The sequence below is a fragment of the Falco punctatus genome (assembly GCF_963210335.1).
Source record: "Falco punctatus genome assembly, chromosome: 5".
In the NCBI taxonomy this organism is placed as follows: Eukaryota; Metazoa; Chordata; class Aves; order Falconiformes; family Falconidae; genus Falco; species Falco punctatus.
Genome location: NC_137584.1, coordinates 7535736 through 7562856, shown reverse-complemented (window position 1 = coordinate 7562856; position 27121 = coordinate 7535736). Strand labels below are relative to the sequence as shown.

Sequence of the window (27121 nt, the reverse complement as noted above, 5' to 3'; positions counted from 1 at the left end):
TAAAACATCCTGGTCTCCTTCATCAAGATGTCTTCAAGCTGCTGAACCCCCACACTCCCATGCCAAAGCAGGATCAAGAGCATCCACAAGTGAACTGCTTGTAGGCTGGAGATTATATCATATATTATAAACCCTCTATTTATATAAATAAATCCTACTCATGGAGATTCTCTAGCCTGCAAGCAATGCACTTCCAAGCTTGGTTATTCTTAAAATCCCTCCCTTGCCCTCCATATAATTTGACCTCCCTTGCAATTAAATCTTATTTGTATTATCTACAGACTCTGGAAACTGATTAAATATGCAAAGACTCTGGCAAAACGAGACCAGACATATGACACTTTCTCAGTTCTCTTTAGTCTACAAGCCGTTCCTCTTATTCAATCTTCTTGACAGTGATGTCTGAGTCCTCTGTACTACATCTTCAGTCTCAGCCTTGTTTTTCCCCAGCTGCCCTCGCATAGAAAGGATCAGATCCCAGCTTAGTGCTCCAACCACGACTACACAAATACGGTGGGAAGAGCATATTCTTTTGCCACAGCTGAGCACAAGACAGCGACGAGCCCACGCTCCACCACTGCCTTTAGTTTCTTTTCAGGGAACGTCCTGCCTTACAGTCTGCTGTCCCTATTTGTCCGGCTAACCGCTGCTGCCTGTGGATAGAAGCTCGAACATTTACTCATTTGAAATTTCTCCTTTAGATAGTTTTCTCAACTTTGTAGAGACCATTTTAAATCCTATTCTCGTATAAAGTAAATACAGACCTTTTCACATGGGTGAAATCTGAAAAATTTGGCATGCTACTCCAACAGTCACATTGTTGAAATTCAGTACCAAATACAACTTATCAATTTAGAAGAGATCATCTGTTTACATGAAACCCTTATCACTGCTTTCTGCCTTTTTACTTAGTTTGTACCACTCTTGTTTAAGCAGTCAACTAATTCCTTTCATCTTCTGTCCTTCAGCTTTCTTTAGTTACCAGTTCAGTGGGGAAGCCTGCTTTTTAATAATGGGAAAATAAAGAAAATTCTGAAGATCCTCGAACCACCTTTTTTATCCAGACTGCTTTCCACGGTCACAGGGTATATTCGATTACAGCACATTATGCAGACATCTTACTGTACTGGTTTTGGCTGGGATTGAGTTAATTTTTTCCGTATTAGTTTGTATGGGACTATGTTTTGGATTTGTGCTGGAAACAGTGTTGACAGTACAGGGATGTTTTAGTTGTTGCTGAGCAGGGCTTGCAGAGTCCTTTCTGTGTCTCACCCCACCCCAGCAGCGAGCTGGCCGGGGGTGCACAAGAAGCTGGGAGGGGGCACAGCTGGGACAGCTGGCCCCAACTGGCCAAAGGGGTATTCCATACCACACCACATCATGCTCAGCAAGAAAAAGCTGGGGGAAGAAGGAAGGGTGTCGGAATGACAGTGTTTTGTCTTCCCAAGTACCTGTCACGCGTGATGGAGCCCTGCTTTCCTGGAGACAGCTGAACACCTGCCCGCCAACGGGAAGTGGTGAATGAATTCCTTGTTCTGCTCTGCTTGCACGCACAGCTTTTTCTTTGCCTATTAAAGTGTCTTTATCTCAACCCACAAGTCTTCTCACTTTTACTCTTCAGATTCTCTCCCCCATCCCACCGTGGGGGGAGTGAGGGAGCAGCTGGGTGGTGCTCAGTTGCTGGTTGGGTTTAAACCATGACACTTGCAGTGATAAGAGCACATTTCCCAGCTATGAAATCGAGCATCTGCCAGGCATTTAACTATGAGACAGGCTAGAGCTCAACATACAGAACCTGTGCTCGAATTGCAAGCATCCACTATATCAAGTGTTACTGTGAGATCTCAGACGCTGTCTCTGAAAACGTTTCTTTCTCAAAGAACGCAGCAAGACTAAACACCAAACACTTACAAATTGAAAGAGTTAGAGAAATGTATACACACACACTTGATGCAAGCATCAGACTTATTTACACATCAGATGCATGTTTCAGAAGAGGAGTGAGTTAGCAGCAGCTAACTGTATTCAAACCCAAACGCTCAGCAGGGAAATGAGAGTGGTGTGCCATCACCTGGGCACCAGGCCAGAAACTTGCTCTACCACCAGCAAACAGGTTTAGTTGTGGAACAACTGGTCTATAGGAACAACTACATTGGCCCCAGAGACAGCTGGGAGAGGACAGCAAACCTGACTATGCACTACAGGTCGAGGAGAAAACAACCTGATTAGAAATACCTCATAAATTATGTCCTTCAGCTGAAGCTTGCCAGACTGCAGGCAATGACCAAACCCACTCTGATTGTAAGTTAAACTGGTCCCTTCAGATGCTACCGACCAGGCGCCCTGGCTGGAGCCAGGGAAGCAGCAGCGGGAAGCAGAGCAGCCTGCTTTCTGCAGTCCCAAGTAAAGAGCTTTTCAAAAGCCTGTGTGAGCTTCCCTGCTTCCCACAGAGCCCTTATCACCCAAACCTTAGTCCACAGTAAGCCACACGTTCACACATGCTAACTCTGAATCTGGACAAACGTACTGGGATCAGAGACCTGTCCTCAGCTCTCCAAGGTCTGTTCTCGAAGCGGGTTTGTCACGGCATAATTTAGGCTGGAAGGGAACTCTGGAGGTCAGCCAGCCCAACACCCTGCTCAAAGCTGCTGGCCTGGTGCAATCAGGTTGCCCAGAGATCTGCCTTGACACCTCCAAGAGGACCGATTCCACTGCCCCTCTGGGCAGCCTACTGTCATATCTGACCATCCTCATGGTAACAATAAAAGAATCCCAGTATTCAACTGGAGTTTCCCCGCACATTGCCTTGTTTCCTATCGCTGTGCACCTCCGATAAGAACCTGGCTAGTGTTCCCTGTGTCCTCCAGTGAGGAAATTTAGACACGAACGAGGCCTCCCTTTTGCCTTCTCTTCTCAAGGCTGAATGGACCCAGTTCCCAGCCTCTGCTCATACGTCATGTGCACCAGGTCACCGTCTTGGTGGCCCTCCACTGAACTCACTCTGGTATGTCTTGATCACCCACATCAAGGGATTCTCTAACACATTCCAGAAGTCCCCTGCATTACCTGTGCCCAGCCACATTCCCTATTGCCCTTCCAGCCCATACTGTGGTGGCTGAAGTTGCTGCCAAAGCCTGTGACAGTGAGGCTTTCTGCAGGCTCCCTCTACTGCCTCTTCTTGACCAGGTGGTCTGTAGCAGACACATGCTAACACATCACCGATGCTGGCTTATCTTCTGATCCTTACGTACAAGCTCTGTCCTAGTCCATCACCTGTCCCAAGGCAAAGCTCCATCCATTCAACTATCTGCAAAAAAGGTACCTATCTGCAAAGAATCAGTCCAGAAGCAGGCTGATGAGATACACGGATGACAAAAGGCAGTTGACTGGAGCAATTCCTAAAGCTCTGGAGCCATCTAAAGATCCTGTGCTCAGTTAGATCCTTTCCATATCCCGAATGAGAACAAGGAGCTGGGCAGCACGGCATTAACTTAATTCCTGTAAGATTCTGCTTTAAAAGTTACCTAAGCTTTTGCAAAGCCCCATAAAGTGTCTGTTCTCCAGCTACAGAAGAGAGTTCTCCCCAGCTTCAGGTAAAGTTTGCATGATGATTGGTCTTAATTCCACAGCTTTTAGCCTTGCACAATTTAACAGCAACATCTGGCACAAAAGCCATAGAAACGCTTTAATAAATTAAGTTCTAGCTGTCTAGGACTTGCACAAGACCCAGAGACAGTCTGCAGAAACAGCAGCAACCGAGTCAGAAGTATTGTCTGGACATCCCTAACTGCCCAGTTTTGAGGTTGCTTTTACTTACGCATTCATGTAAGATTTTTTTACAGGAACATGCTATTAGGGTATGTACTGGGATAGACCTAGAAGGGTGAAAGGTTAGATTATTGTATTTATCAGCGTAGGTCTAGTCTTGCCTGGTGAGAAGCTTAAAAAAGTATGAAAAACATTCTACCACAATTTCTAAGTGAGCCAGGAAGAGACTAGAAACTTTTTTGACAGCAGAACACTTAAGACAGTGATGCATAGTAAGTATACTCATAATATTATGCATATGAACACTGAGTACAATGAAACACTCATAAACCATGAAGGACAAGCCGTCAGCCACCATATGAATTCTGGACACTCTTGAATTTAAAACTGGATTACACTGCAGGCTATACATCTGCCATTATTTAGGGTGAACAAATGTTTAGCAATATGCTGTGATGTTTGCAGAATATCTGTATCTGCCAAAAAAAAAAAAAAATAAGTCTACTTGGAGCAAAAATAAAATTTTAAAAGAAATCATCTTATTCACCCCAACTACTTCAGGTCAGCTTGAGTATTTATAACTCACAACTTATAACATTTCTTTTATAATTTAGGTTTTGATTTAATGTGACTCATCAGATTCAGAGAGCACACTGCTGAAGTTTAAGCCATCTGGAGCGTAATTCCTACTGGAATTTAAGCTTAGTTACAGATAAGGAGATAAAATATTTTGTATTGTAATGTTTGCATAAGCAGGATTAGCTTCTGCCTGACAACATCTTTGCACCCAGTCCCCCGATAACACACACGACTGAAAAACCACTGGTATCTTTCAGAATCTACTACTTTAAGCCTATTCTCCTCATGTAATGGAGAGCCTCTCATGAGCATAAAAAGGAAAAACATACACAGGGTTGGACCTCTGACACAGGGTAAGCTGGCGTGAGAGACCTTCAGACGTACAGACAGCAGCTGATGTCAGGGCCCACCACACCTGGAGTGGTCAGCAGTTGCACAAAGGGCAGACTATCACTCCAGCTCAGAATTAATGGCACAGAGGTACAACACAAAGCTAACCATCATCTTCGAAGTTCATGAAGGATAACCTACCAACGCATCCTACTCACAAATTCACGTTTTGGAAACATGGGGACAAACTGAGTCAAGTCTTCCTGAAGCCAGAAGTGCATTAGTTTCCTTTAAACTTGAGGAAGGCAGGCTGGGATCTTGTTCTCTACTAACTTCAAACCGGGATGGGGAGGAGTCACGACTGTTTAGCACACTCACTATAGCCACCAAAATACATGGTGGTTTAGCATGAATTTTGGAGAATGGTACAAACAGAACTCAGCTGAAGCTGCTTACTTGTAGTATGCCGACTACAATGATACAGTTATTCAGCTTTTGAAATAGGGCGTGACAGTGATGCCACACTCAGCATAGCAGAGACCTCATTTCACCCAGTGTGACGAGAGGGTCACTATCACCTCTATGCCCTTGTCCTCAGAAAAGCTCTTTCTCGTCAGCCTGCTCTCCTTGGCTAAACGCAAGACTGCTGCCAAGTCATTCATCCAAGCTCCTAACGCTTAAGTGTGTAACCTGCCTCGATTAAATCAACCGAGAAATCGAGATGTATTAGAAGTAAGGAACAAGTAGCATAGCCTGCAATACTGCTTAAGTACTGCTGCAGTCAGCCAAAGAAACTTTACGTACACGCTCCTATACAGTGAACAGTATAGAAAAACAGCAGGAGGTAGGAAAATGAGGAGCATAGGAAGAAGGTAATCTAGGACATTAACTCGTACTTCAGTATAGCCCCTCCCCTGTAATTCACCGTACTTTTAATTTAAGACATCTAAAGTACTAAGAAATCTTGTAAACAAGTATTTTATTCCACTGCAGAAGTCCACTTACACCCAAGGAACATAAAAGATTTCAAAGACCATTTCTTAGTTTGCCTTAAAATAACAATTTGCTAGAAGTTCTTTATTACCAGCAAGTAGGTCTGCAGAAGCTGAGGAACTAGAAGCAGCCTGGGTTGCGGGCTGGGGTTCAGAAGCACTACTTCCAAAAGCATCTAAAGGGAATTCCAGAAAGCATCAAGAAAAGGTGAAGAGTTCAATATTAAATGCATCAATTCATCACTTAATGTAAACAAAAGATGACAAAAGGATAACCACTTCATTCATCAGAAGAAGAAAATGAAAGCGTTTGGCCATCTCTATTGCGAAGCAGTACCACGGATGTGAAGTGCAGGTGGAAAAAAGGAGGGGCAACAAACCAACACTTGAGAGGAATCTCTTCTCTTTTTAGTTGAGCCTCTTCTCAGAAAATCCATGCAAACCACAGCATTTTAGACAAGAGGGCTAAGCCCTTTGGAGGTGAATGCATCAGACGAGAGTTTGGAGTTAATTCCAGACAGAACCTACTGACTCGTATTAAGTCTTTTTAGAGGAGTATGTCACTAATGTTTGAAAATTCACTACTTCTGAGCAACATTTCTGTTCTACAACACTCCTAGAGCTGGCTGGCCCATCCTAATTTCCACCTTGTCAAATCCCACAAAGATCCTGTGATTCAGATAACCCACTCCGAGACAAGTCACCCCCAAAACTTCAGCTGCTTTGAGAAACGGAACTGAGAGAAAACAACATGACCACGGAGAGTTGCAAAGAAGAAAAAAAGAACACAACAGACTTTTACTGGACCGCTGAGGAAGAGCCACACATGCACTGACTGAAAACAGAATGGCAAGTGTCATGACAACGAAATGAGCACGCTGACAGCTTATTTGCAGTTCGTTAGTGTGCAGTACTAAGAACTGGGCATGCTAGTCTTAGCTGTCATGCTACACAGAAAAGCTGTGAGAAGGGGGAAACCTCAGCTTTAGCAAAGCGCAAAGGTAATTGAAATGAAGTGATTCAACTCTGAAGTGGTGAGGAAAGAAAAATACCCACCACCAAATAGGTCAATCACACCTGAAGAATCCACCTTTGCTGGAGAGGCAGTGGGTAGAGGAGAGGGGGCTGCAAATGCATCCACTGCAGTAAGCATAGGATAAATAATATTTAGTATCAGCAAGGCAACAATGATAGCTAAATATTTCAAAGCCACATGGGCTCCACCAGTTAGAACGACAGGGTTGGTAAATTCAGGTAGCAGTCTTCAGAACTGCAAACAGAAAGTGTTACATTTCTCACACCGCAACTGAAAACCACAGTGCTTTAACGAAAACATTGCGTATTAAGAAAATTCTTATGCTTGGAGGATTTACTCTCTCAACAACTACATTACTTACTCAGCTTCGGTGTCAGCCACTTCACAGCTTGCATCTTCAGCAACTGCACATCTTGTGACCAAAGCATCAAACCCACAACTTAGTATTTCAGCTTAAAGATGTAAATTGGTAATAAGTGTTTTTTGGTTGGTTTTTTTTTGTTGTTGTTTTTTATTTTACTCTTGGGGAAACAAAAACAAGCAAACCCAGGAAGTCTGTAAGACGGCCTGTGAAAACAAGCACTCACCAGATAAGAGATCAGCAGTGAGAGAACTCTCAGGCACAGGAGAAGCTCCATGCGGCGGAGATGAAAAAGCATCTTCCAGAAATGAAAGAAAAACCGAGGAGAAGTAAGTATCACTCAAGTCAGTTTACACCATTACACGGCATCAAAGCAGCAGAGTATTGGAAGAATTCTCTCTTTACCTGTACCAAAGAGATCTATGCTAGGAGTAGCATCTGGTTTAGGTGCTGCGGGTACATCAGGAACAGACTCAAATAAATCTAAGGCCAAGAACATAACACATCTTTAACTCATTTTTGAAAGGCAGGACTGAAAGCAGAACTTCCATGTTTTATACATCATATTTTGAATTAATAGGCTCTCTGGTTTGAAAGCCCAGCACACAGCATGCATGCAACAATGATTTGTTTGTTCTGTACTCCTGACAGATCAATCCAACAGAATCAAAGAGTTAAAAACAAAATTACCACCAAAGATATCTAGAGCAGGAGGAGCGGAGGTGGTGGTGGTAGCAGTAGTGGTGGCGGTAGTGGTAGTGGCAGTAGCTGTAGTAGCAGTAGCAGCAGCAGCAACAGCAGCAGCTGGAGAAGGAGTTGTTGCAGGAACTGGAGTGGCTGCACTAGTTGTAGGGGTAACTACAGGAACAGCAGTCTCTGTTGGCTTCATAGCAAAGAGGTCCAGCTCAGGAGCAGCCTCTGCACTACCTTCGGATGGGGCAAAGGGGTCTTGTAAAAAGGAGAGGGGAAATATTTGTGTATACGTACTTAGGATCAGCGAGGGAGGAAGTCAAGAACAAAGCAACGACAGGCAATGCACATACTGCAAATACACGCACGCACACAGAGGAGGTCGTTAACATTCAGCTTACTTATTCAGACATGTTACTTATGTTTTTCCAAAATAAAGACCACCTGAAGGGCTGAGCAGGCTAGTTAAAGGGGAGAACTTTCAAAGGCTCTTTGACAAGGCCAAAAAAAGACAGAAATATGACAAAAGAATATCCACTTTAGCAGGTTACTGCTTACAAAACTCAGCACTGATAGAATTGTCCATTAGCACTACCAAATAAGTACAAAGTTACTGGGACTCAGTAACAGGCAGTTTTGTTAGGCATGCTCTTCAGTCTAACATTTGTTTTTGACCAATTGCAAACACTAAGAAAATTTCAGAAAAACACACTGCCATGTAGTTTAAACAAAAAGCCAGCAAAACAAGAGACTATCTAATGACATAAAACCCACCATTTCCTGAACATGCATCAAGAGCTGCTGCTACAGGGGTTGGGGTAGCTGGTGCTGCTGCCCCTTCAGCCGCTGCAGGGGCTTCCCCAGGAGAAGCTGCAAAGGCATCTTGGGTGCAGTTTAAGAACAGAAATTAAAAGGAAAAAGGATAAAGAGAAGAAAAATATAGTAAAAGAACCAAGTTAAATTGCACAGGTAGATCCCCTTATACAACATGAATGTTCTTACTCTGACAGCAAGACAAGTCATGCAGCACAAAACGCTCTGCCTCTCCCCCAACCCCACATGAGCAGGTTCTAGACAGGGTTTGAAGATAGAGCTTCTCTGGTTGCCTGCAGGAAGTACAGTGAGTGTAAAATAAGGCATTATTCTCATTGTATAAGGGTTCAGAGCAGCATGCTCATGTACTACCCAAAATTAACTGAAGAGCGAGCAGAGGTATGGCAGTAAGTTGGTGTTTATAAAAATACTAAAAACTTGCATGCTCAAAGCCTGTAATACGTGTTATTGATCTGTAACTGTGAATTTACTCGCACAGTGCTTTGTGAACTTAAGCACCATTACAAATAACAGTCCAATTACATCAGCACGAGATCTGCATCTACCATTTCTCAGTTTTGAGCCAAGTCAGTCATGCAACATCTGAGAAATTGAACTTACTTGTTTCTTGACAGTATTCCAATTGGATCTTTCTGAAGCCATAACCTGACGCATAGGTTATATTTACTCAGCTTGCTTCTGACAGATCAAGGATCTTAACTACTGGCCAGCCATAGTGTGTCTCTCCTCCTTTTAGGATCACCTCTAGGCCAACCAACCGAGTCAGGGAAAACAACTGTTTGGAGGTTTTGGAATGACTTGCTCATGAGTTTTCTTTGACCATTTTTTTCCTTGCCACTTGCTAAGTGGTATGTTTAAATTTTAAGCTCTGAACTTTCACAGCATTATTCCTAGGCTTAAACCACCATCTGTAGCTCTTAATTCCATGAAGTAGTCCTAATGGACAACGCCATTTGGACTATCCTCATAGGCAAGCATTTTCTTCACAAAAAGACTGCACAATTAAGATCAAATGCTTCAAGATGCTCATAAAGGCCATTTTTCTACTGCTACAAAGTTAGCAAGTTAAAAAAATAAAATCTGTTGGGGAATACTGCAATTGCACTGTTAAACTACTACAGGAAAAAGCTTACCATGCTTTAACTTGAGTGTCAATTTTAAAATGAAAACAACCATTTTAAAAACAAGTTTGTGCCACTTAATCTAAAAAGCTCAAAAGAACATGCACTGAAACTTCAACAGAAGAGATGAAAGCCTTGTACAATAGAATTAAAATGAGTTAGTAGCAAAAAAAGGCCTGCTAATAAGCCATTTCAAATACAATTCTATTTTTCACATAACAGGGTTCAACAACAAAACTGGATGGCAGTTGTCCAAGTAAAAAAATTGTAATTTGTCAAACATCACAGTGTTGTATGTACACCAGACACTGGCATACATCCTATAGAAGAAATTCAACACAGCACCGGACTGAAGAGTTTTGAATGGTACTGCTTAAGAACATGCTATGCATATGGTCATGTGTGTTGGGGTCTGCTCTACAGGGCCAGCTTTCAGATAGAGGGTCACCCTGGGCTCTTCCAAAAAAGCTTATTTCTATCCACACAAGCTTGTAGGTCATCAACAGCACAGAAGCTGGTCAACGCTATTTATAATTACCTCCCAGAATGAAAGGATAGCCTCCAGGTTTCATATGAAGTGGTGTTTCAGAATGCATACAGTTAGTCACCAGTTCTATGCTGGGACCACTTCAGCCTCAGAGCAACACCCATTGCTGTCCAGATGTGAACTACTGAGGTTCCACATACAGCAGCCATAGAAATTCAGGTGGGCACAAATTCCTTCCAGTCCATAGATGGAAGGGAACGGCTAGCGTGGCATCAGCTTTATTATTTATTGCCGCTTCCAAATACGAATAGGTTGTTGCCAAGCGTATCATATTCTTTAGCATCATAGTTGGGTTAAATAGCAGGTGGGATAAACACCTAAGTTCATAATGGAATCTAAAGAAAAAACTTTAAATATTAGTTACTCCGAGAAGTTCAAGAAACTTCTATAAGCACAGAGACAAACCAACCTAACCAGGTGACCCTACAGCTCACAGTTCAAACCAATGGTTTGCTGGGTTGGTTTTTTTTTTAAGTTAATACTTATCAAGTTCATTGAAGCCTTCCAAAAGGCTGTGCTGCACCTGCACAGATGCCCTCTGCTAAAAATCGAGCATGACATGCAGAAATTGATAAAATTAAGTATTGCATGTTTTATTACTAAAAAACAGATTGGAATGTTTCTTTTTTTGTTTCTCCATATTGGCACAGTAACCCCACATTTGCATTTCCAGCACTGTAAGAGATCTTCTCCCTTTACAGCAGTTACTGTATATACTCAGTTTATGCCTCTTTACATTTGTGCATCTTCTGCTTCAGAAGTGAATCTAGCTTTTGACTTTTAGAATCAAGTAGCACATGATCCTCGCTTGGGTTTAAGATGTTGCTGAAACCTTTGCAAGTTCACACTACACGGAACAGCCATTAGGAGTGATAGCTATGTATTCTGTACTGCAAACACTTAAATTGTTAAATAAAATCAGTTCTTATTGAAGTGATGTGCAAACAATGGCATTTTTAAGTTCTGAAACACTGAAGCAGTGCTTCAACACATCTTGTCTGCAGCAAAGTAAGTGTTCTTGAAGAGTGATCTGTTTAATTTCATAAATTCATAAATTCAGGCTTCATCTGACACCATGGCATCAATATACAACAAAAGTTACTCACGTATGATGATACTTATGTATGACTTATAATCATTTAATGTATTATGCAACATCTGAAACAACCCTATGGCAAGTCACAAGTATTTGAAAGATCATAGAACTAAAGTGCACAGGTGAGCAGAATTTTTTTCTTGTTTCCACATTTTTTTTTCCTCTTCAGTCACCCTTCATTACTTTGGCATGGAAAACCTGGCTTAACAAGAAACACCCCACTAGGATCACTGCTAGGAAATAATAGTAAGAATTATGGGATTTTTGTTGTTGTTTTTTAAAACTTAAAAAAAAAAGTTTTCATTTTAAAATAATTTTAAAACACTTTAAAATAAGTGCTGGTTTGCTACAAGCATGTTCCAGCATGAGGGACATTCATTTGCCAAGTGCCAAAAAGTCTCAATCACTTTGCCTTTAGTTTCTTTAAAGGGAAAACCACAGTTCCCTGCCTGCTTGTGATTAATACTGAATACTTAATAACTGACATTTGCACAGTGTCTGCCATGAATTTTTACTTGCACCACTTACACTATAATCGCACAACAAAATATAACTCAAGAACACATTATTAGCATCTAAAAATACTGTGTCCAAATTCTATTATTGAGGTACATGGCATTTCAAGATCTTTCGCCTTTCCTATACATTTCCCCCTCTCAGGAATGATTCCAGCTGCACTTTGAAAACAGCCTCCTCTTGTTTATCTTGGAAACAAGATAAGGAATTCTTCAAGTTGGCCCAGGTAACTGAAAGCTTGCCCATTAATCAGACTGAATTCTTCAAAAAAGCTATGCTGGATCAATCCTGCATTTCTCATCTGCTTTCCAAAAGCATGTTAAGACATGAAGACATAAAGCAGAGCTGCTTCTCCTCTTAAAGACAAAGCCCAGTCCCAGGCAACACGCAGGCTCCTATCAGCTGAAGTACCAGCGATGCAGTGCAAGAGAATTCAACAGTCATTCCTGCCAAGTCTCCTCTTCTGCTTCTTCCATCACCTTGGCTGCCTCTCTCCTGCAGCTTTCAGCTTCCCTTCCCTACCCAGCCACTCCCTGAAGACTCTACATTCTTTCTCCCAAGATCACTGGTCCTGTATCTTCCCCTACCACACCTCCCCACAAGGGATTGCATAAAGCAACTAAGAACTGGCAAGCTGCAAAAAGTTAACATGACCTTGAAGACTGTATCTCTAGCAGACCTCAAAGATCAAGTACCTACTTTAAGATTAACTGTAAGCTTTCCTGGCACCAAAAAAGCTAGAGTGACAGTGTCTGCCCCCAGACTACCGCTTCTTGCACTGTACGTAGTCTTGAAGTAAAAAGGAATGTTGGTATGGGATACCAGTTACAGCAAAGGAGTCAGACAAAAAAAAAAAAAAAACAAAACAAAACAAAAAAAAACAAACAAAAAAAACCCCAAAGAAAGAAACAAACAAAAAAACCACAAGCAGAGAGATGGAAGTTCAATATGGACTCCAGGATCCTAAAAGGGTCTGGCCTGCGGGTGTCTTGAAGGCACTGCAAAAGTACCTTCACTGCTGAGTGTGTTTAGACTTTTTTCCTTCTTGAAAACCAGAAGTTTTCTGCTATTGTAAATAACAAAACCTTGCTTTGTCCTGAAGCGTTCCAGGAAAAAGTCAGCATTCATCTACTATATAATCCACTGGAGATTTATAGTATTCGAGCAAGAAAATACATTCTCTTTTAAAAAAACTGATCAAGTCACAGAAGTCTGGATGCTGCAAAAGTATAATTCTTTCCACACTGGAGAATGAAGGCAACTCCACTTGCTAACATGTGCCACTAAGTAATCTAATGATCAGTTAAATCTCTAGAAACTAAATGCATCCAGCTCTTTGCCACTGATTTGGTAGCAGCCATTTTTCCAGGCACAGAATAGTGCAAAAGGTAGAAAAAAGGAAGGGTACATCTTGCTGCTGGAAGCAGTAGCGCTGGAAGAATATGCAACAGTAGGTGTTTTTCTAATCCTGTTGCAAGTTTACAGTGATTTCTAGCCATTTAACTATCATTTAATTTTTTTAAAAGGTCATATATCTATGCTAAATTACTAATGTGATTTGAAAGTGCTGTATCCAAGACTGGTTCGACCCCAACATCTACACACCAGAAGTGTCATGCGCTGTGCATCTGCAGCAGTGTTAACAAGCACAGGCCTTGGCTTCTGCAACAGTCTTCTGAGGGTAACGAACATCAGAATCTCTCTTGCGCCTAGTGGTGTCCAGAACCATTGCCCACAACTATTTTAAAATTGCTTCTGAACTGCCTGACCCTGTGGCACTTGACCTATTATCCATCTTTGTAAAAGGGGGAGTTAAGTAGCAGGTAGCAGCTGTACTCCTTTCTTGCAGCTTCTCAGCAGTTCCACTGGGGATATCCTGGAGCTGTCTGTCTAAGTCAGTCCTAAAAAACTTCTAACCGGGAACTCTGAGTCTTTAGGAAACACCTGTTTATGTGTGAGACCTCTCCAGAACTCCTGTCAGTAGAAGCGATAAAAACACCACACTCCACTCAGAACATACTGGAATGCAGTTTTGCTAGCAAGGATGTTATTACTAATTCCTGACATACATGGTCATACTGGAAGAGAAACCTACAAAAATACTGTGGTCAGGTGATCTTAAACGTGTTAGTAGTTTGTAAATCAGAAATTTTTTCTATTAACCTGGGCTGGTATAGTGCTGAAAAGAAACGGTAATTTCTGACATGCTGCTGACAAGCCTCCTGCTCCATGGGAGTGACAAGAAAACTGACAACGTACAGGGGGAAATTTATTCTTATTCATGAGGTTAGCAGCTACCATGAGAGACTGAAAGAGCATAGCTAAACTCAAAGAATATGTTTCTTACACATCAGTTGTATAGTTGGCATTTAGTACGAGTTCACTGCCACTTTAATTTACTATTAATGCTACATGAAATAAAACCCAGATTCAAGAACACTGTAATATAGTAGTTTCTGCTGGCTCCGTACTACATTTACTGAAAGGACTCAGAAGAAACACAACAGAGCTCAAGCGCCACACGTAATGAAGGGGCAGGAAGCTGCCACATCCCTCCTCAGCAACTACGAAAGCACAACTGCGTTTCCCACAAATTGTAGTACAGTGCGTAGTTACTGAATAATGTGGAAAGAATACCTGCTTCTCCGGGTGTGCACCTGAAACCTAATTTTTTTTGCTGTTCAACCATAAAGTAATTCAGTCTTAAGTGTGCACAGTTTTCCATTTCCATATACATGCAGAGGAGTCTTATCAACTAAAAGCACAGCAAACAACGAGGCAGTTGGACAGTTTACATTTCCTGCTCCATCTAGCATCCAACACACAGGCACCTCTGGCAGAATTGATTAAATCAGAGGCCTTGACACAGTAGCTGAACTCAGTATTGCTTCATCTACCTTATGAGCTGGCATAGAGCACTAGAGCAACCAAACTAACCTCCAAAGAGATCCACTTCAGCAGTGGCAGCAGTAATAGTTGTGGTTGTAGCAGCGGCAGCTGAAGTAGTTGCAGTATCAGTAGTTGCAGCAGTAGTTGCACTAGGCTCTGGGGCAAATGGATCTGAAATCTGTGGCTCAGAGGTAACACCGGAAAGTGCAGCCAGATTATCTATATGCAACCACATAATGAAGATCAAACAGGAAAAGTAAGGGGAAGAGGGAGAGAGACCACAATTACTCAGCTCCAGAAAGCTGGAGCTTTTAATAAGGAGTCTTAACATTCAAAAGTCTTAGAAATCAAAAATGTTACTCACCCTCTCCCAAGAGGTCTAGTGATTGTCCGTTACAATGACAGCAGAATAAAGAAACAGACTAATTAGTAGAACTGCCAGACTGAAGATGTTCGTTAGCCATATGTTCATTCTTTTAAGTGACATATCTAGGTTAAACAATTTCTGCACTTGATCTTCCAGCATTCAAGAAGTTACTGTTACATGAAAAAGTTCATTCTGTTCAATAACTCTATTCAAAACAGAACCAGTATGTAAGTTTCACAGAGGTGTTAAGTTCTTTAATATCTAATCAGCAAGATGTTCAGACACTGGTAGTATTTATCACTTCTGTTTTATACAGCTGGCTTTCTTTGCTTAAACTGTAACAAAGAGAACCAGGGAGTTGCCTGTAAGGGTAGTACCTTTCACCACCCCAGGGTACACCCAAGAACCACTTCTTTAGAAGCTCGATTCATCACTAGACTACTTCTCTCTTGCATTTGGCCTAGCACTGTGGAGAGTAAGACCAGAAGTAAGGTAGACTTCTTTGAAGTTCATGAGCAGCTCTCATCCCCCAAGAACACTGCGAATTTTAAATTCAAGTTCCTGGGCCTAACAGCACACAGCTTCAAGACTTTCATCGAGTAAGAGTGTACACAGGGAGAGTGAGCCCCAGCGAATCCCAGTGCTCCCATACAAGTACAGTAAACAGGCACTGTCGAAGCTTATTTAAATCAATAAGCTAATAGCAGAACATGCTCGGGTACCAAAGAGAATCTCAAGATAATTCTGCTTAGTTGCACGTATTTTCTAGGCCAAAGTAGTTAGAAAGCAGTCAAAATCAACATGACAGTCATTAAAAGTAGGCAGAATTCAGCTTATTGTTCTGCCGAAGTGAGCAGTTGTGATCCACCCATCGGCCCTACAGCCCTTCACAAAACTGGCACCAAAGCCAGGGTACTCTAGCAGAGAGCAGCCTGCAAATACAGTGTTCAGTGGCTTCAGGATACAATACACGGCATCCCTCCTGCCCCAAGTATATTCCGAGAGGCAAACAGGCTGTGGTTCTTGTACTCAAGACAACTATTTAGCAAAGAAAAAAACAGGAGACCGGCTCCTCTTTGAAAGCTTCTCCTGCATTTGTAATAGAGCAAGCAGAAACAGCCACCTCTGCTAACGCTTGCTATGAGGACCATGACCGACTGACAATATAAGCAGGTTGGCTCTGTTCCAACTTTGGTTCCTTAGTTAACTGTTTCTGGAAGTCACTGAAACATCTTTAATGACAGACTTCCCCACAAATTGATGTCCTCTAAGATTAGTCAGATTGAGCTCAAAGTGAGCTTTGCCTACATAAACCCCAACTACATGCTATAAAAAAAAAAAAATCTGTGAAAACTAACCCGTTTGGCCTATTACATTTTTATACTGCAGTTAGAATAGTCTGAGCTCAACAACTGCCTATTTACGAGCCAGTAGCTCGGCATGGCTCCTAGATTCCTTGTACAGGTAACAGAGTCATGGCTTCATCTGAGGCATCACCGAACAGTGAGCAGAGTCCGGATGCTTTACTGTGGGTCAGTATGGAGGAAGCAAAATGACTTGAGCAAGCACAGCTCAATCTTCACAAGTTTGTCTTTATTTTACAGTACTTGTTAAAAAGCTACCAAGGAACCACATGCAGGTATTTTCGTAATTGGCTCCTTGGGAGAACTCTACTTGAGACTGACTGAACAAGCCGAGGTAAGTCAAAACACCATTCTGAAAGAACATTAACAGTGTATTAGAGATGTAGCACTCTGGTATTTCATTACTGCACATCAGGTGGATGTCTCACAGCTAGACGTAAAACAAGCAACTGCTGGCAAACTCTTACCTTCTATTAGCTTCTTCTTCAACGCATTTTTGTTATCCAATTATGTTATAGATCACAACACAGTGAAATTACAATTATCCAGCATGGCAATCTACCTTTACTCTTAATACGGGAAGGATTAAAACCAATGCTCTACTGTACAGTAATATTTAACTATACTAATAGAAAATCCATGTTCTAATGCACACTGCAAGGTAGTTAGTTCAGTAGTTAGAAATTCAAGTCAGTCTGCTTTTACATCTGAGAGTCAAACCTCACGAGGATGCAGAATTTGACCTACTGTATTTTTTGTAATACTAAAGTCAAATTTGCTTGCCAAATGCCTATCTATTCACCTTGCAGTATGTTGCAGGCAACTTGTTACCCTACCTTGATCATCTCCTGTTAGCACAAAAGTGTAGATTTTCACGTTATAGTTCATTTGCTAGATAACTTACGCTGTATTCAGAAATATACTAGTTATACAACAAAATATACAGCGCACTGTCTATACCACTAAATACACAGTGTACTATACCAAATATACAGTGTATGCCAGAATACATGGCATCTACACTGCCAGTGAGATTGAGTAAGCAGGATCATTCGTTGGTGATGTATTCCTGAGGTTTATGTGACATGTAAAGTGCCATTTTGATGTTGCATCTTTAAGTACTTGCTATTTACATTTTCCCAGCTATTCTGAACTGCAGCAATTCTTCCAGCTTCCTCTGCCTACTACTTTCTGACAAGTTGCTGTGTTAACTTGCTGTGGGCCAGAAGAGTTCTGCAGATGAGGAAGAAGCTCAAGTAGCAGGGAGGCACTGTTACACATTCTCCCAAAAGTCCTGGGTGGAAGAAAGCTCATCTTTTCCAGCCTCCTGCTCAGAACATTACACCCAACACCAGATCAGGGCAGTAATGGCTTTGCCTAGGTCAGGTCTTGAAGAATCTCCAGGAATGGAGAGTCCACTGGCTCACATCGGGGTCCTGCTCCACTACTGCCTTACCCTCCAAGTGAAATAATTTTGCCTCACGTCCAGTCTAGCTCTGAAGCTGCAGTATGTTGTTACCCTTCATTATAATCAACTATCACTTCCAACCAAATTTTGGCTCTGCTCTGTAACTCCCCTTCAAGTAGCTGTAGGCCACTAGTAAGAGTTCCCTTTAGCCTCCTCTTTGCCAGATGACAGCAGCCCAGCTCCCTCAGTCTCTCTCTGCAGAGATGTGGTCTAGATCCCTGGAGTCCTGCCAGTCTTCTGCCAGCCCCCTCTCCCTTAAACAGGAGAGCCCAGGACTGGATGCAGAATTCCTGATGTGGCCTCACCTGCACTAATTAGAAGGCTCTGTAGTACCTGTGAGGTTGTGCAATTTGTAGTGACTAGTGGCTTCATCCTCCAGATTTAGTTTAAAAAACCCCAACACCTTAACACAGGCTGAAAGGATTTCTCATTACCAGATGAAACATTCATGGAAATTTCAGTATTTTCACCACAAAGGCATTCCAGTTCTCCATTTATGCACGTCTGATATGGTGTTTGGCAATTATTTAAAACAGTTGAAAAAAAAGAAAAAGAAAATAAAAAGGGCAAGATTCTGGTGTAGTAACAGGTCATCATACCTGGACTCCTGCCAGCAGTAAAGCAGGCAAACCTGAAGCTTACTACGATACCAAAATGCTATTCTGAAAGGCAAGACTGAAGTATACTTGAGGTCAGTGATAATCTTGACCAAAGGAAGAAAAGTTAGCTGTCCTTTTCTGTTGTGGAGTAAGAGGACTAGGTGCATTACAACTCAATTTTAGTTTTCAGTAATTCAGAAGACCAAAACCACCTAAGTTCCAAACTACAGGTGCTTTGTTCAAAAGAGCAAAGAAAAAACCCAAATAAATCTGCTTTCAATTGCAATGTGAATCAGTATTTTACGATATTAATGGCTATTTACTCTGCATAACTGTGCAACTGCCTAAAAAATTAACTGAGAGGCCTGAGCTCTTTTGAACATCTCAAAAGCTTGTGTTCCAGTACTTGCCAATGACAAAGCAAGACAAATAGGATGCAATCAAAAACTGCAGAATAATTAGTCCCTGGCATCCTAGAATAGATGACTTTTTGGTCTTGCTTTCTGGGTAAGATTATACTTCAGTTAATAAAACTGACACTTCTGGAAAAAATAAAGTAAATCGATTCAACAGATTAAACTGGAATATGCAAAACATGGCCTGTGTGACAGCCGTAGCTAGCCTCTCATTATGAAATGGCTGAGATACAATGTCACCTTTAATGAACTAAAGCTAAAAAGAGAAATGTGGCATGCAGAAGCCACTAGTACCCAGTATCAGCATTCTCGGCAGCCAGCGTGACTCAGTGTACCGCTCTTACCGTGAGAGCACTGATGAGTTCATTAAGCTGCCACACCAGGTTTCTTAACATTACACCGCAGTGGGTTTACAACTGTGTAAGTTAAATCACATTTACTGGCCTAATTCATTGCCTTCACAGGACAGGAGAGAACACTGCCTGCATGTGTTGCGGTCCTCTCCAGTTCGGCAGCTGCCAGTGCTGCTGGGAACAACAGGCTCAGCTCACCACAGAGCTCACCTTTCAGACTGGTTAGGTATTCCTCTCTGAAAGCACTCAGCCCTCTGCTTCTGTTTTCAGACTATTATTCTAAGCGGACAAGGAAGATTTTAATAAAACGTGTTAGGGTTTGTCAGAGGTAATCACACTTGCAGCGGAACTGATTTGTCACCGTTGGCTTTAGATGCATCACTGCTTTAAAAGGTGTTTTTGACTCTCCCCCTACTGATCTGTGGGCTTTGCTTTATGAACAGCAGAGCCGACTCCTGCCCTCACCTTGCCCATGAACACGAGCAGTTCTAGTTCTTCTGTTTTAAAGTGCCTACCCTACCTGTTCACCTTCAGCCATCCCCCTCCTGCTCACTTTTAGTCACATAATCCTGGCTCCTCCCAGCTTTGCAGTCAGGCCCTTATAAGCAGCTTATACCACTATGCATATCCCTGGAAAAAGAAGTAGCCTTGTGCTGCGAAGGGATGCCTGACTGTCAGGTCAGCAGAAGCCTGGGATTGAGCTGGGCACATCCTGTGCTAGCAGAGAAAGAGCCAAGGTTCAGTTCAGCCAGGCAAGAAGATGGAGACTGCAAGAACAGATGCTGACAGCGAGGTTTTTCTACCTCCCCATGAAGTGGCTCCAGCAGGGGCTGCTGGAGCTGCCTGCCCAGTAGCGGCGAAATCTGGCTGAAGATCCAGAAGATCGCTGGATGGTTTGGAAGAGCTGCCAAGGAAAGGAAGAGAGTTATTATTAAATACTGGAGGAATCTGCCCACTTTAATCAAGCATAGAAACACAATCATGACAGGATTGTAGGAATTACCCTTTGTTTGTACGACTGATGAAATCATTGAGAGACACTTGGGGTTTTTTAGGCCTTGGGATCAGAGAAGTGGCCATAAACACCTCTACTGCAGTAAGTGCTGAGAACACATTACACCCTAGGATGGAACCTTAACTTCCTTTCATTACTTGACAATGGCATTATAACAGATCTATGAGACTTTAACAATCCTAAAAATCCCCCAAAAACAAACAAAAAAACCCCCACCCAAAACCAAGGTCTCAGGTGGCCCCTAAGAACAGGGCACATAACTGAAAACAGCTCCATTCTACTTCAATATTTCATTGTGCCATATCAGAAAGCAAGAAATCTGCATTTCCAGGCAATAAATAGGCATTAGGCAGAAGAGAGTTGGCAAAACTACAACCTAAGCCAGTCAGATATATGCTTAGAAACAAGGTCTTGCTCCTTTAGAACATTTAAATAATAAACAGTAGAAGCTCTTTCTTCAGTTAAGTACTTCAGCTGAAATTTAACTCAAGTTAGTCACATCTTCAGACTTTTGGTTCAAGCTTAGAGCTTTTACATTTCTAGAGTTCTTTCACTTCTGCTCATCACAATGCGCAACAGCAGTTTGTTCTGGTCTTAACTTGAAAGTACTGTTCAGATTTTCTCATTGGTCAGATGTTTATTTTTTATTTTAACCTCCAAAAGTTCACTATTTTTGTGCTTCGTTAAGTGATTTGAACAGCAAGAAAAAGGAATCTTAATCCAGCAGTTTTAGAAACAGAAAACTGAAAGTCAGTAAAAACTAATTTGGATTTGCACTTTACTTCACTCTATTAAAATAAAAGTTTGTTTGGAATGGTAGTACACACTAGTACACTGAAAGCAAATCAGTGGCTACAATTATTATATATTTTTTTGTGTGTGTTACAGCTCATTTGTGATCTACACTGGTAGAAGAATGTAGCCCACTCAATACTGATGTATATTACCTGTAAAGTACACAAAATCTTGCAGGCAAGCCTCCTGTTACAGGTGTGACTTCAGCACCTACCCCAAGCTCAGTAACTCAAATACGCTTTTTAACTTACCTGACTGGAGCAGCTGTAGATGAAGTTGCAAAAAGATCAACTGGAGGAGAAGTATCAATAGTTTTTGCTGGAGTAGAACTAGGAGATGTAACAGTTGTGGCTGGCGAAGACTGGAGAAATATTTTAAATATACATTCAATATACCAACATTTCTCCACAGGTAACTCGTGCATAGATTCACTTGCTTTAAAAATCTAATTTTGACATCAGGTCTTCTTATTGTGAGCTGTTCCCCCCTTTGAAAGAATGTAAGGATGATTGGGCTAAGTTTTCAGAGGGTGGTGGAGCTGAGAAACTCCAAGGTGACTCCACCTAGCAATGCCTGGCTCAAGACAAAATGCCTATTGCATGCATTCAGAGAACCTGCGGACACCAGTGGACAGTCTCATATGAGCTTTGGTCCCTCACGTTGAAGACTCACCCAACACCTAAGTAACTGACTCAGACTTGTGATCTGGAGTTGCCTTACCTGCCTTTTAAATCCCAGTTAGGGTAACTAACAGTTCCTATGTGTCAAAGGATTCTCAGCAAGTTCCAAGAAAATAGTTTGCTCCCCAGCAAACTCCCTCCTCTCAGTTTTAAGACCATCCTGAAGATGGGAGAAACAAAACATTTCTGTGGGTTTGTTTCTACGTTTTGTCCTCAGAATGAAATATCTGTTCATCCCCAACATCACCTTAGTATTGTAACCACAGAAATGGTGGGAGAAGAGATATGGTTAGAAACTGAGTCAAAAGTGTGTACGTAAACCTTCAAACTGAAGAGAATTTAAAGAGCCATCAACAGCTAACAGTTAAGTCCTTGCGAAGATGTAAAAGACACCTCAGCCTATGATTTTGCTTCATTAGCTCCTCCAGTTCTGGATAAAGATACCTTAAGTATGGCAAGGACAGACACCCAGGAGAGTATTTTGCAACTCTTCCGTGCACTTGAAGACTCAAGTTACCTTGAAGAGTATCAATTTAATTCTAAAAGATACTATGAGCTTTGTCACAGCATCTCACACGTTAGAGAGATCCTTTTCTTAACGGACGAAAACAAGTCCTATGTTTGCCATTCTGACTACTTTCAAGAAAGAAAAAGTCAGAACTTCCTCCTAAAAAGCTGCAAATAAAGTGAAGAATTTGGAGGAGAAACAGTACGGAGTATGTTTTTCACTGACATGAGGAATAAGGGGAAATAAAATAAATAAAAAAAAAAGTTGAGATAGATATGCCTCTTTTATGCTTTCACAAAGCATGACCATCAAATCCTGGCAAAGCTGCTTAGCATCCTGCACTGGTATAAGCACTATAGTCCTTCAGATCAGTGAAGTGCTTTTATGGGGCTACTATTTACAAGGCCATTAAAAGATGCAGTTTTGTCAATTAAATAGGGCCTAGATGGCAAAGTCTAAAAAGCTGATTAGGAGACAGAAACTGAATTCTTTATGCTATTAAGATGTTCTAAAGCATTATCACCCAAACAAGAATTAACTACAGCAACTGGCAGTATTTACCTTGCTCAGAGGAGAAGGAGCCCCAGATCTAGAAAAAAAAAAAGGGGGGATTTTCAGATAAGTACACTTTTTGAAACTATGTTTCTGGTCATCAAAACTCCTGTAAAAAGACCAAAACCTAAGTGTGACAGCTTTCTGGACTTCTCTACAATTGCATGCCCTCGCCATTTCTCAAAATTCCATGTGCTACTTTAGACAAGGACTGCAAATTTTACTGCAAATTTTCATTTCAAATCTTAATGTTTTAAGCTAATTGGTATCACTGAATTATTCTGCCTTTTAAGTAAGTTCTACTAAATGGAGGAAAGGCAGAGATGCATGCAAATGTCTTTCTGTTGGGCCTACAGGAGCAAGTAGGAAAGAGTTACTAGGGCAAGATGTCACCATTATGACCATAATGTCACATTATAAAACCATGCAACAGCAGCAGAACACCAGTAGTATGGAAGCAGTTCTCCAACACAAGTGTCAGCAAATTTTCAGTCTGCTGTTCTTTTAAAGAAAGTCAGAGTTACTTTAAAATAATGATATTTATAAGTATGGAAACAGCTGGAAATCTAAGCTGAAAGTTCTCCCACATGCAAGAAAAATCACACTAACACCCACCAACAGGGCCTTAATCACAAGTCAAAATGTACGTTGGTGCATTTGTTTACTTTCGTCATTATAAGGTACGAAAATACTGCCACATATTTTTAGAGTTGTTTTGATGTAAAAGAAAGGAGGATCTGACGTTAAAACTGCACCAATATTGAACTAGCATCCATCCTATAGGTGGCTTGAATTGGGCAAGTCCTAGGAGCTGTAGAATTGATTAGAAGATTTGGAGCTATGACAGAAATGACCAAAAGTAACTCAATAACTATATACAAATATAGTTATACTTAATAACTATATAAAAAACTATATAAAAAAGCAAGCAACAGTTTAGGTACAGTTTAAAGAAGATATCTATTTCTAAGTGTTCAAGCTATCTTAAAAAAAACCCAAACGTCATCACATCTGCATGCAAGTGATATGCAAATATATGTACTTACCCTTCGCTAAATTGCAAGGAACGCAACAGTAAAAGAGAAAACACAGGTTTAGCTTAATCCGTCCTAGACTTAGCCATGACAAGTATCTAGTAAGAAGATGCAGAGCCATTAGAAAACAAATTTTGATAATAAAAGCCTTTGCAGCAGGGAAAAACAGTTCCTTCTAGGAGTTTTCCAGAGTTAATTTTACTTAATTTGGGTAAATGTGTAGTTGTTCAGTGTGTTGCTGCCCTCCCCGCCCCCCTCCAACCCCTGTAAGGAAAAAAAAAAGGTTGCCATTAAGATGACTTTGTAAGAGAAAGGAAAAGCTTAGTCCTATCACGGCTTATTTTCCAACTAAGTGACAAAAAGAGGTTGGGGGAGGCAAACCTAAACATCAGCTGGTCTCACACTGTTACTACTATGCCTTGATACATGGTATAACATATATACCTACTTGTTGCCAGGTTTTTTTCCTTCCAGTGAGTTTAGATGTTGCTCAAGGGTCTCCATGAGACTGCTAGGAGCCTTGAAAGCAAAGAGAAAGATACGCTTCTAAACACGCTGCATTGACCTAATGATACTTTGAAATCTCACACCAGCTTCCCTGAAGCCCATCATGTGCATGCTCATGCTGTTATTTTATTTACGCTACTGAAAACAGTGGATTTCCATGCTAGAAGTATTCAGGCAAAGACAGCTTTTGAAAGATAATACTGTGTCCAAATTTGCAGAGAGAAGACATTTACCTCTGCTAAATAGCACCTGAAGCCTTAAATCCAGGGTGTGCTGCTCATCATGCTTTCAGCCAGTATCAAACATTGACAACAGCACAGGTATCCACAGGGTTAATTTTAAGAGTTATAGGTTCAAGGTCATCCTTTCAGTTTCGATTTTAGTCAGACCTCCCAACACCTCTTTCATGACTAGAGGGTTAGGTAATATTTGCAGTCTAAACAAAACAAACTAAAAGTCCTTTCCCATACCCAAAGCAAAAACCCCTTTGGTTCAAGACTCCCAACGTCACAAAACTGTTTCTTCTCCAAATGGCAGCCAACCACAGGTTACTAAGCCCAGCAGCAAACTCACAATTCAGAAAGATTATTATTTTAGACATCGACAAAACCCAGGCTTTTCCAGGCCTCCCTGATCTTAAGATCCATTTTAAACAACTTTTTTGTGGTCAGGCAATACCCCCAGGCATGCACTTGCTGTTACAATGGCAGATAGGAGAAGCAGTTGTAAATGCAAACAGTGTGCATAGCTACTCCAGTGTAGAGTCCAGATAAGTAGACTCCTACAAGATCAACAAGCAAGGAGGAAACCCTTGAGAGATAAAGTAGCATATAACAGTCAAGTATTTCACCAGGGTTACTGGTTCATCAATGGTACGGTCTTTAAATGGGAAATTCTCTTTATCAGTCTCTTTCAGATCAACCGCAATTCCTGACAGCTATACCTACGGTGTTTTTAATAAATAATGTTTTTAATTTCAGGGTACACATATGCATGAAAAAAGTCAGTCTGAGATGCTTGAAAACAGACTATCCACTGCTCCTGTGTACAGTGTGCTGAAAACCAGCTGGCCTGCTAAGCCAGACATTTTAGGATGCTTAGTACCTGCTGGTACCAATGGACAGCTAATTGTACTTACAGCATCTGCATATTAATTTTGACATTAAAGCTAAGCAGTAAGGTAACTTAACACATGCAGAAATTTAAAATGTTCAAAAAAATCCTTAAATGATGGCTTGAGTTTAAATATGTCCTACATACATATGCAGTGCAGGAACATCCTAACCATTGCTGCTTTTTTAGGAATATTTATTCATGTTCAACTAATTTGAGCACAATTAAAAATCCGGTTAAACACAAGTAACTTAGTTACAAGAATTCTCCAGCAGCAAGAAAAACAGGAACAAAGGCTCCCATTTGCTTAAAAAAAAATAACAAAAAACCCCAGACTTCTACATATTAAAAAAGGCTACAGCATAAGATACAAGTTGTACCTCCTTAAGCAGAAAGCTATATTTAAAAAAAAAAATTAAAAATCCATTATTTCCTGTTACCAGTTACCTCTACACATTTTAAATAGCTTTCCAATATACTATTCACAGGTTTCTTAAAAGCTCTCTCTCTATCTCTAACTCTCATCTATCAAACAATTCACAGAGGAAGCTTCAGAAAACTTCTACCTAGATGCAACAATTCGGGAGTTAAATATTGTCTGGTATCTATTTTGCAACACTGAACATTGCTTAATTTCTTCTAGATGCTGCTTCAAAATTAGACTAATTTAGCAGTCAGCATTGCGGTAGAACCTTAGAGATGGGTTCCCCACTAGCTATTTGGAGCAAGACTGCCATAGTTTAAGAATTGCTAATAACTACAAATGAGCCAAGCTCTTCAGCTGCCAAGACGCCTCCACAGCCTCCAAAACTTTGCAGCCAAACTTGGAAGTCCAAAGATGACAACTAGTGACCTGTGTTTCAGTACTGCGGCCGCTTGTTTGGATTTACAGAGTATGTACACACACCCAGCGTCAACACAACCAACTTCTTGTGCAATATTACTGATATCGGCATGACTTGCTTTAGGAATTTAGGTATACCACTGGTATTATGTACAATTATATATTATTTATTAGCTGAGATTCAGTTTTTATGATTCACTTTGCATTTATTTCTCACTGAGATACACTGCCTAGGTCTTGTACACAATCTACAGCATGTTGCAGATTAGCCTTACCAAGTGAGTCCCAAGCAGCCTTTGGGGGAATATAGCTATGAGCGGCTACCTGAGAAGACCACTGAAGGGGTCAGGCAGTTGGACTAGACAACCGTCGTAGATCCCTTCCTTCCAAAGGAACTATTCTATTAGATTTTAAAGTGCTGGTTCATAAGGTGAAAGGGACCCTCCGGCAAAAGTAACTAAGGCACTGCCGAGCCAGTGTGGTACTGACTGATGATGCAGAACAGGGCTTGTGCAGTCCCAGCAGGCAGCCTTTCCAGCAGACTGATGCAACACAAACAGATGCAGACAGAAGTGCTACAGGAATTTATAAAGCATATTTCATTAACTGAGTTTGAGGCGAGTACTTCTGGTTCAAGGATTTAGTTGATGACTGACTGGACCCTGTTGAAAAAGAGCCCCTGAGGTACAGTTAGGTGAACGTACTACTGCAGCTGTTTCAGAATTGGATTTGATATTCTACGTGCTA

At 41.3% G+C, this 27121-nt stretch overlaps 1 protein-coding gene across 27 annotated transcripts in view; it reads right to left on the bottom strand.

The window, feature by feature from the left end:
- Positions 1-27121, bottom strand: part of SNAP91 (synaptosome associated protein 91) — a 73622-nt gene that overhangs the window by 13083 nt on the left and 33418 nt on the right. For 9 of the 27 annotated variants that reach the window (XR_013928483.1, XM_080389474.1, XM_080389465.1 and 6 more), the window contains 12 exons: positions 24359-24429; positions 22886-22913; positions 21388-21497; positions 20130-20230; positions 15124-15138; positions 14808-14978; positions 8531-8638; positions 7757-8014; positions 7472-7549; positions 7293-7364; positions 6726-6809; positions 5762-5845 (listed from right to left, as the gene is read on the bottom strand). Coding sequence is in view for 21 of the 27 variants with exons in the window: in XM_080389474.1 (XP_080245600.1) it covers positions 5762-5845; positions 6726-6809; positions 7293-7364; positions 7472-7549; positions 7757-8014; positions 8531-8638; positions 14808-14978; positions 15124-15138; positions 20130-20230; positions 21388-21497; positions 22886-22913; positions 24359-24429 (1180 nt within the window). In the remaining 6 variants the exon portion in view is untranslated. Of the gene's footprint in view, positions 1-5761; positions 5846-6725; positions 6810-7292; positions 7365-7471; positions 7550-7756; positions 8015-8530; positions 8639-8758; positions 8863-14807; positions 14979-15123; positions 15139-20129; positions 20231-21387; positions 21498-22885; positions 22914-24358; positions 24430-27121 lie in introns of those variants that run through there. The other 18 variants (XM_080389478.1, XM_080389476.1, XM_080389461.1 and 15 more) reach the window with 15 other exon arrangements.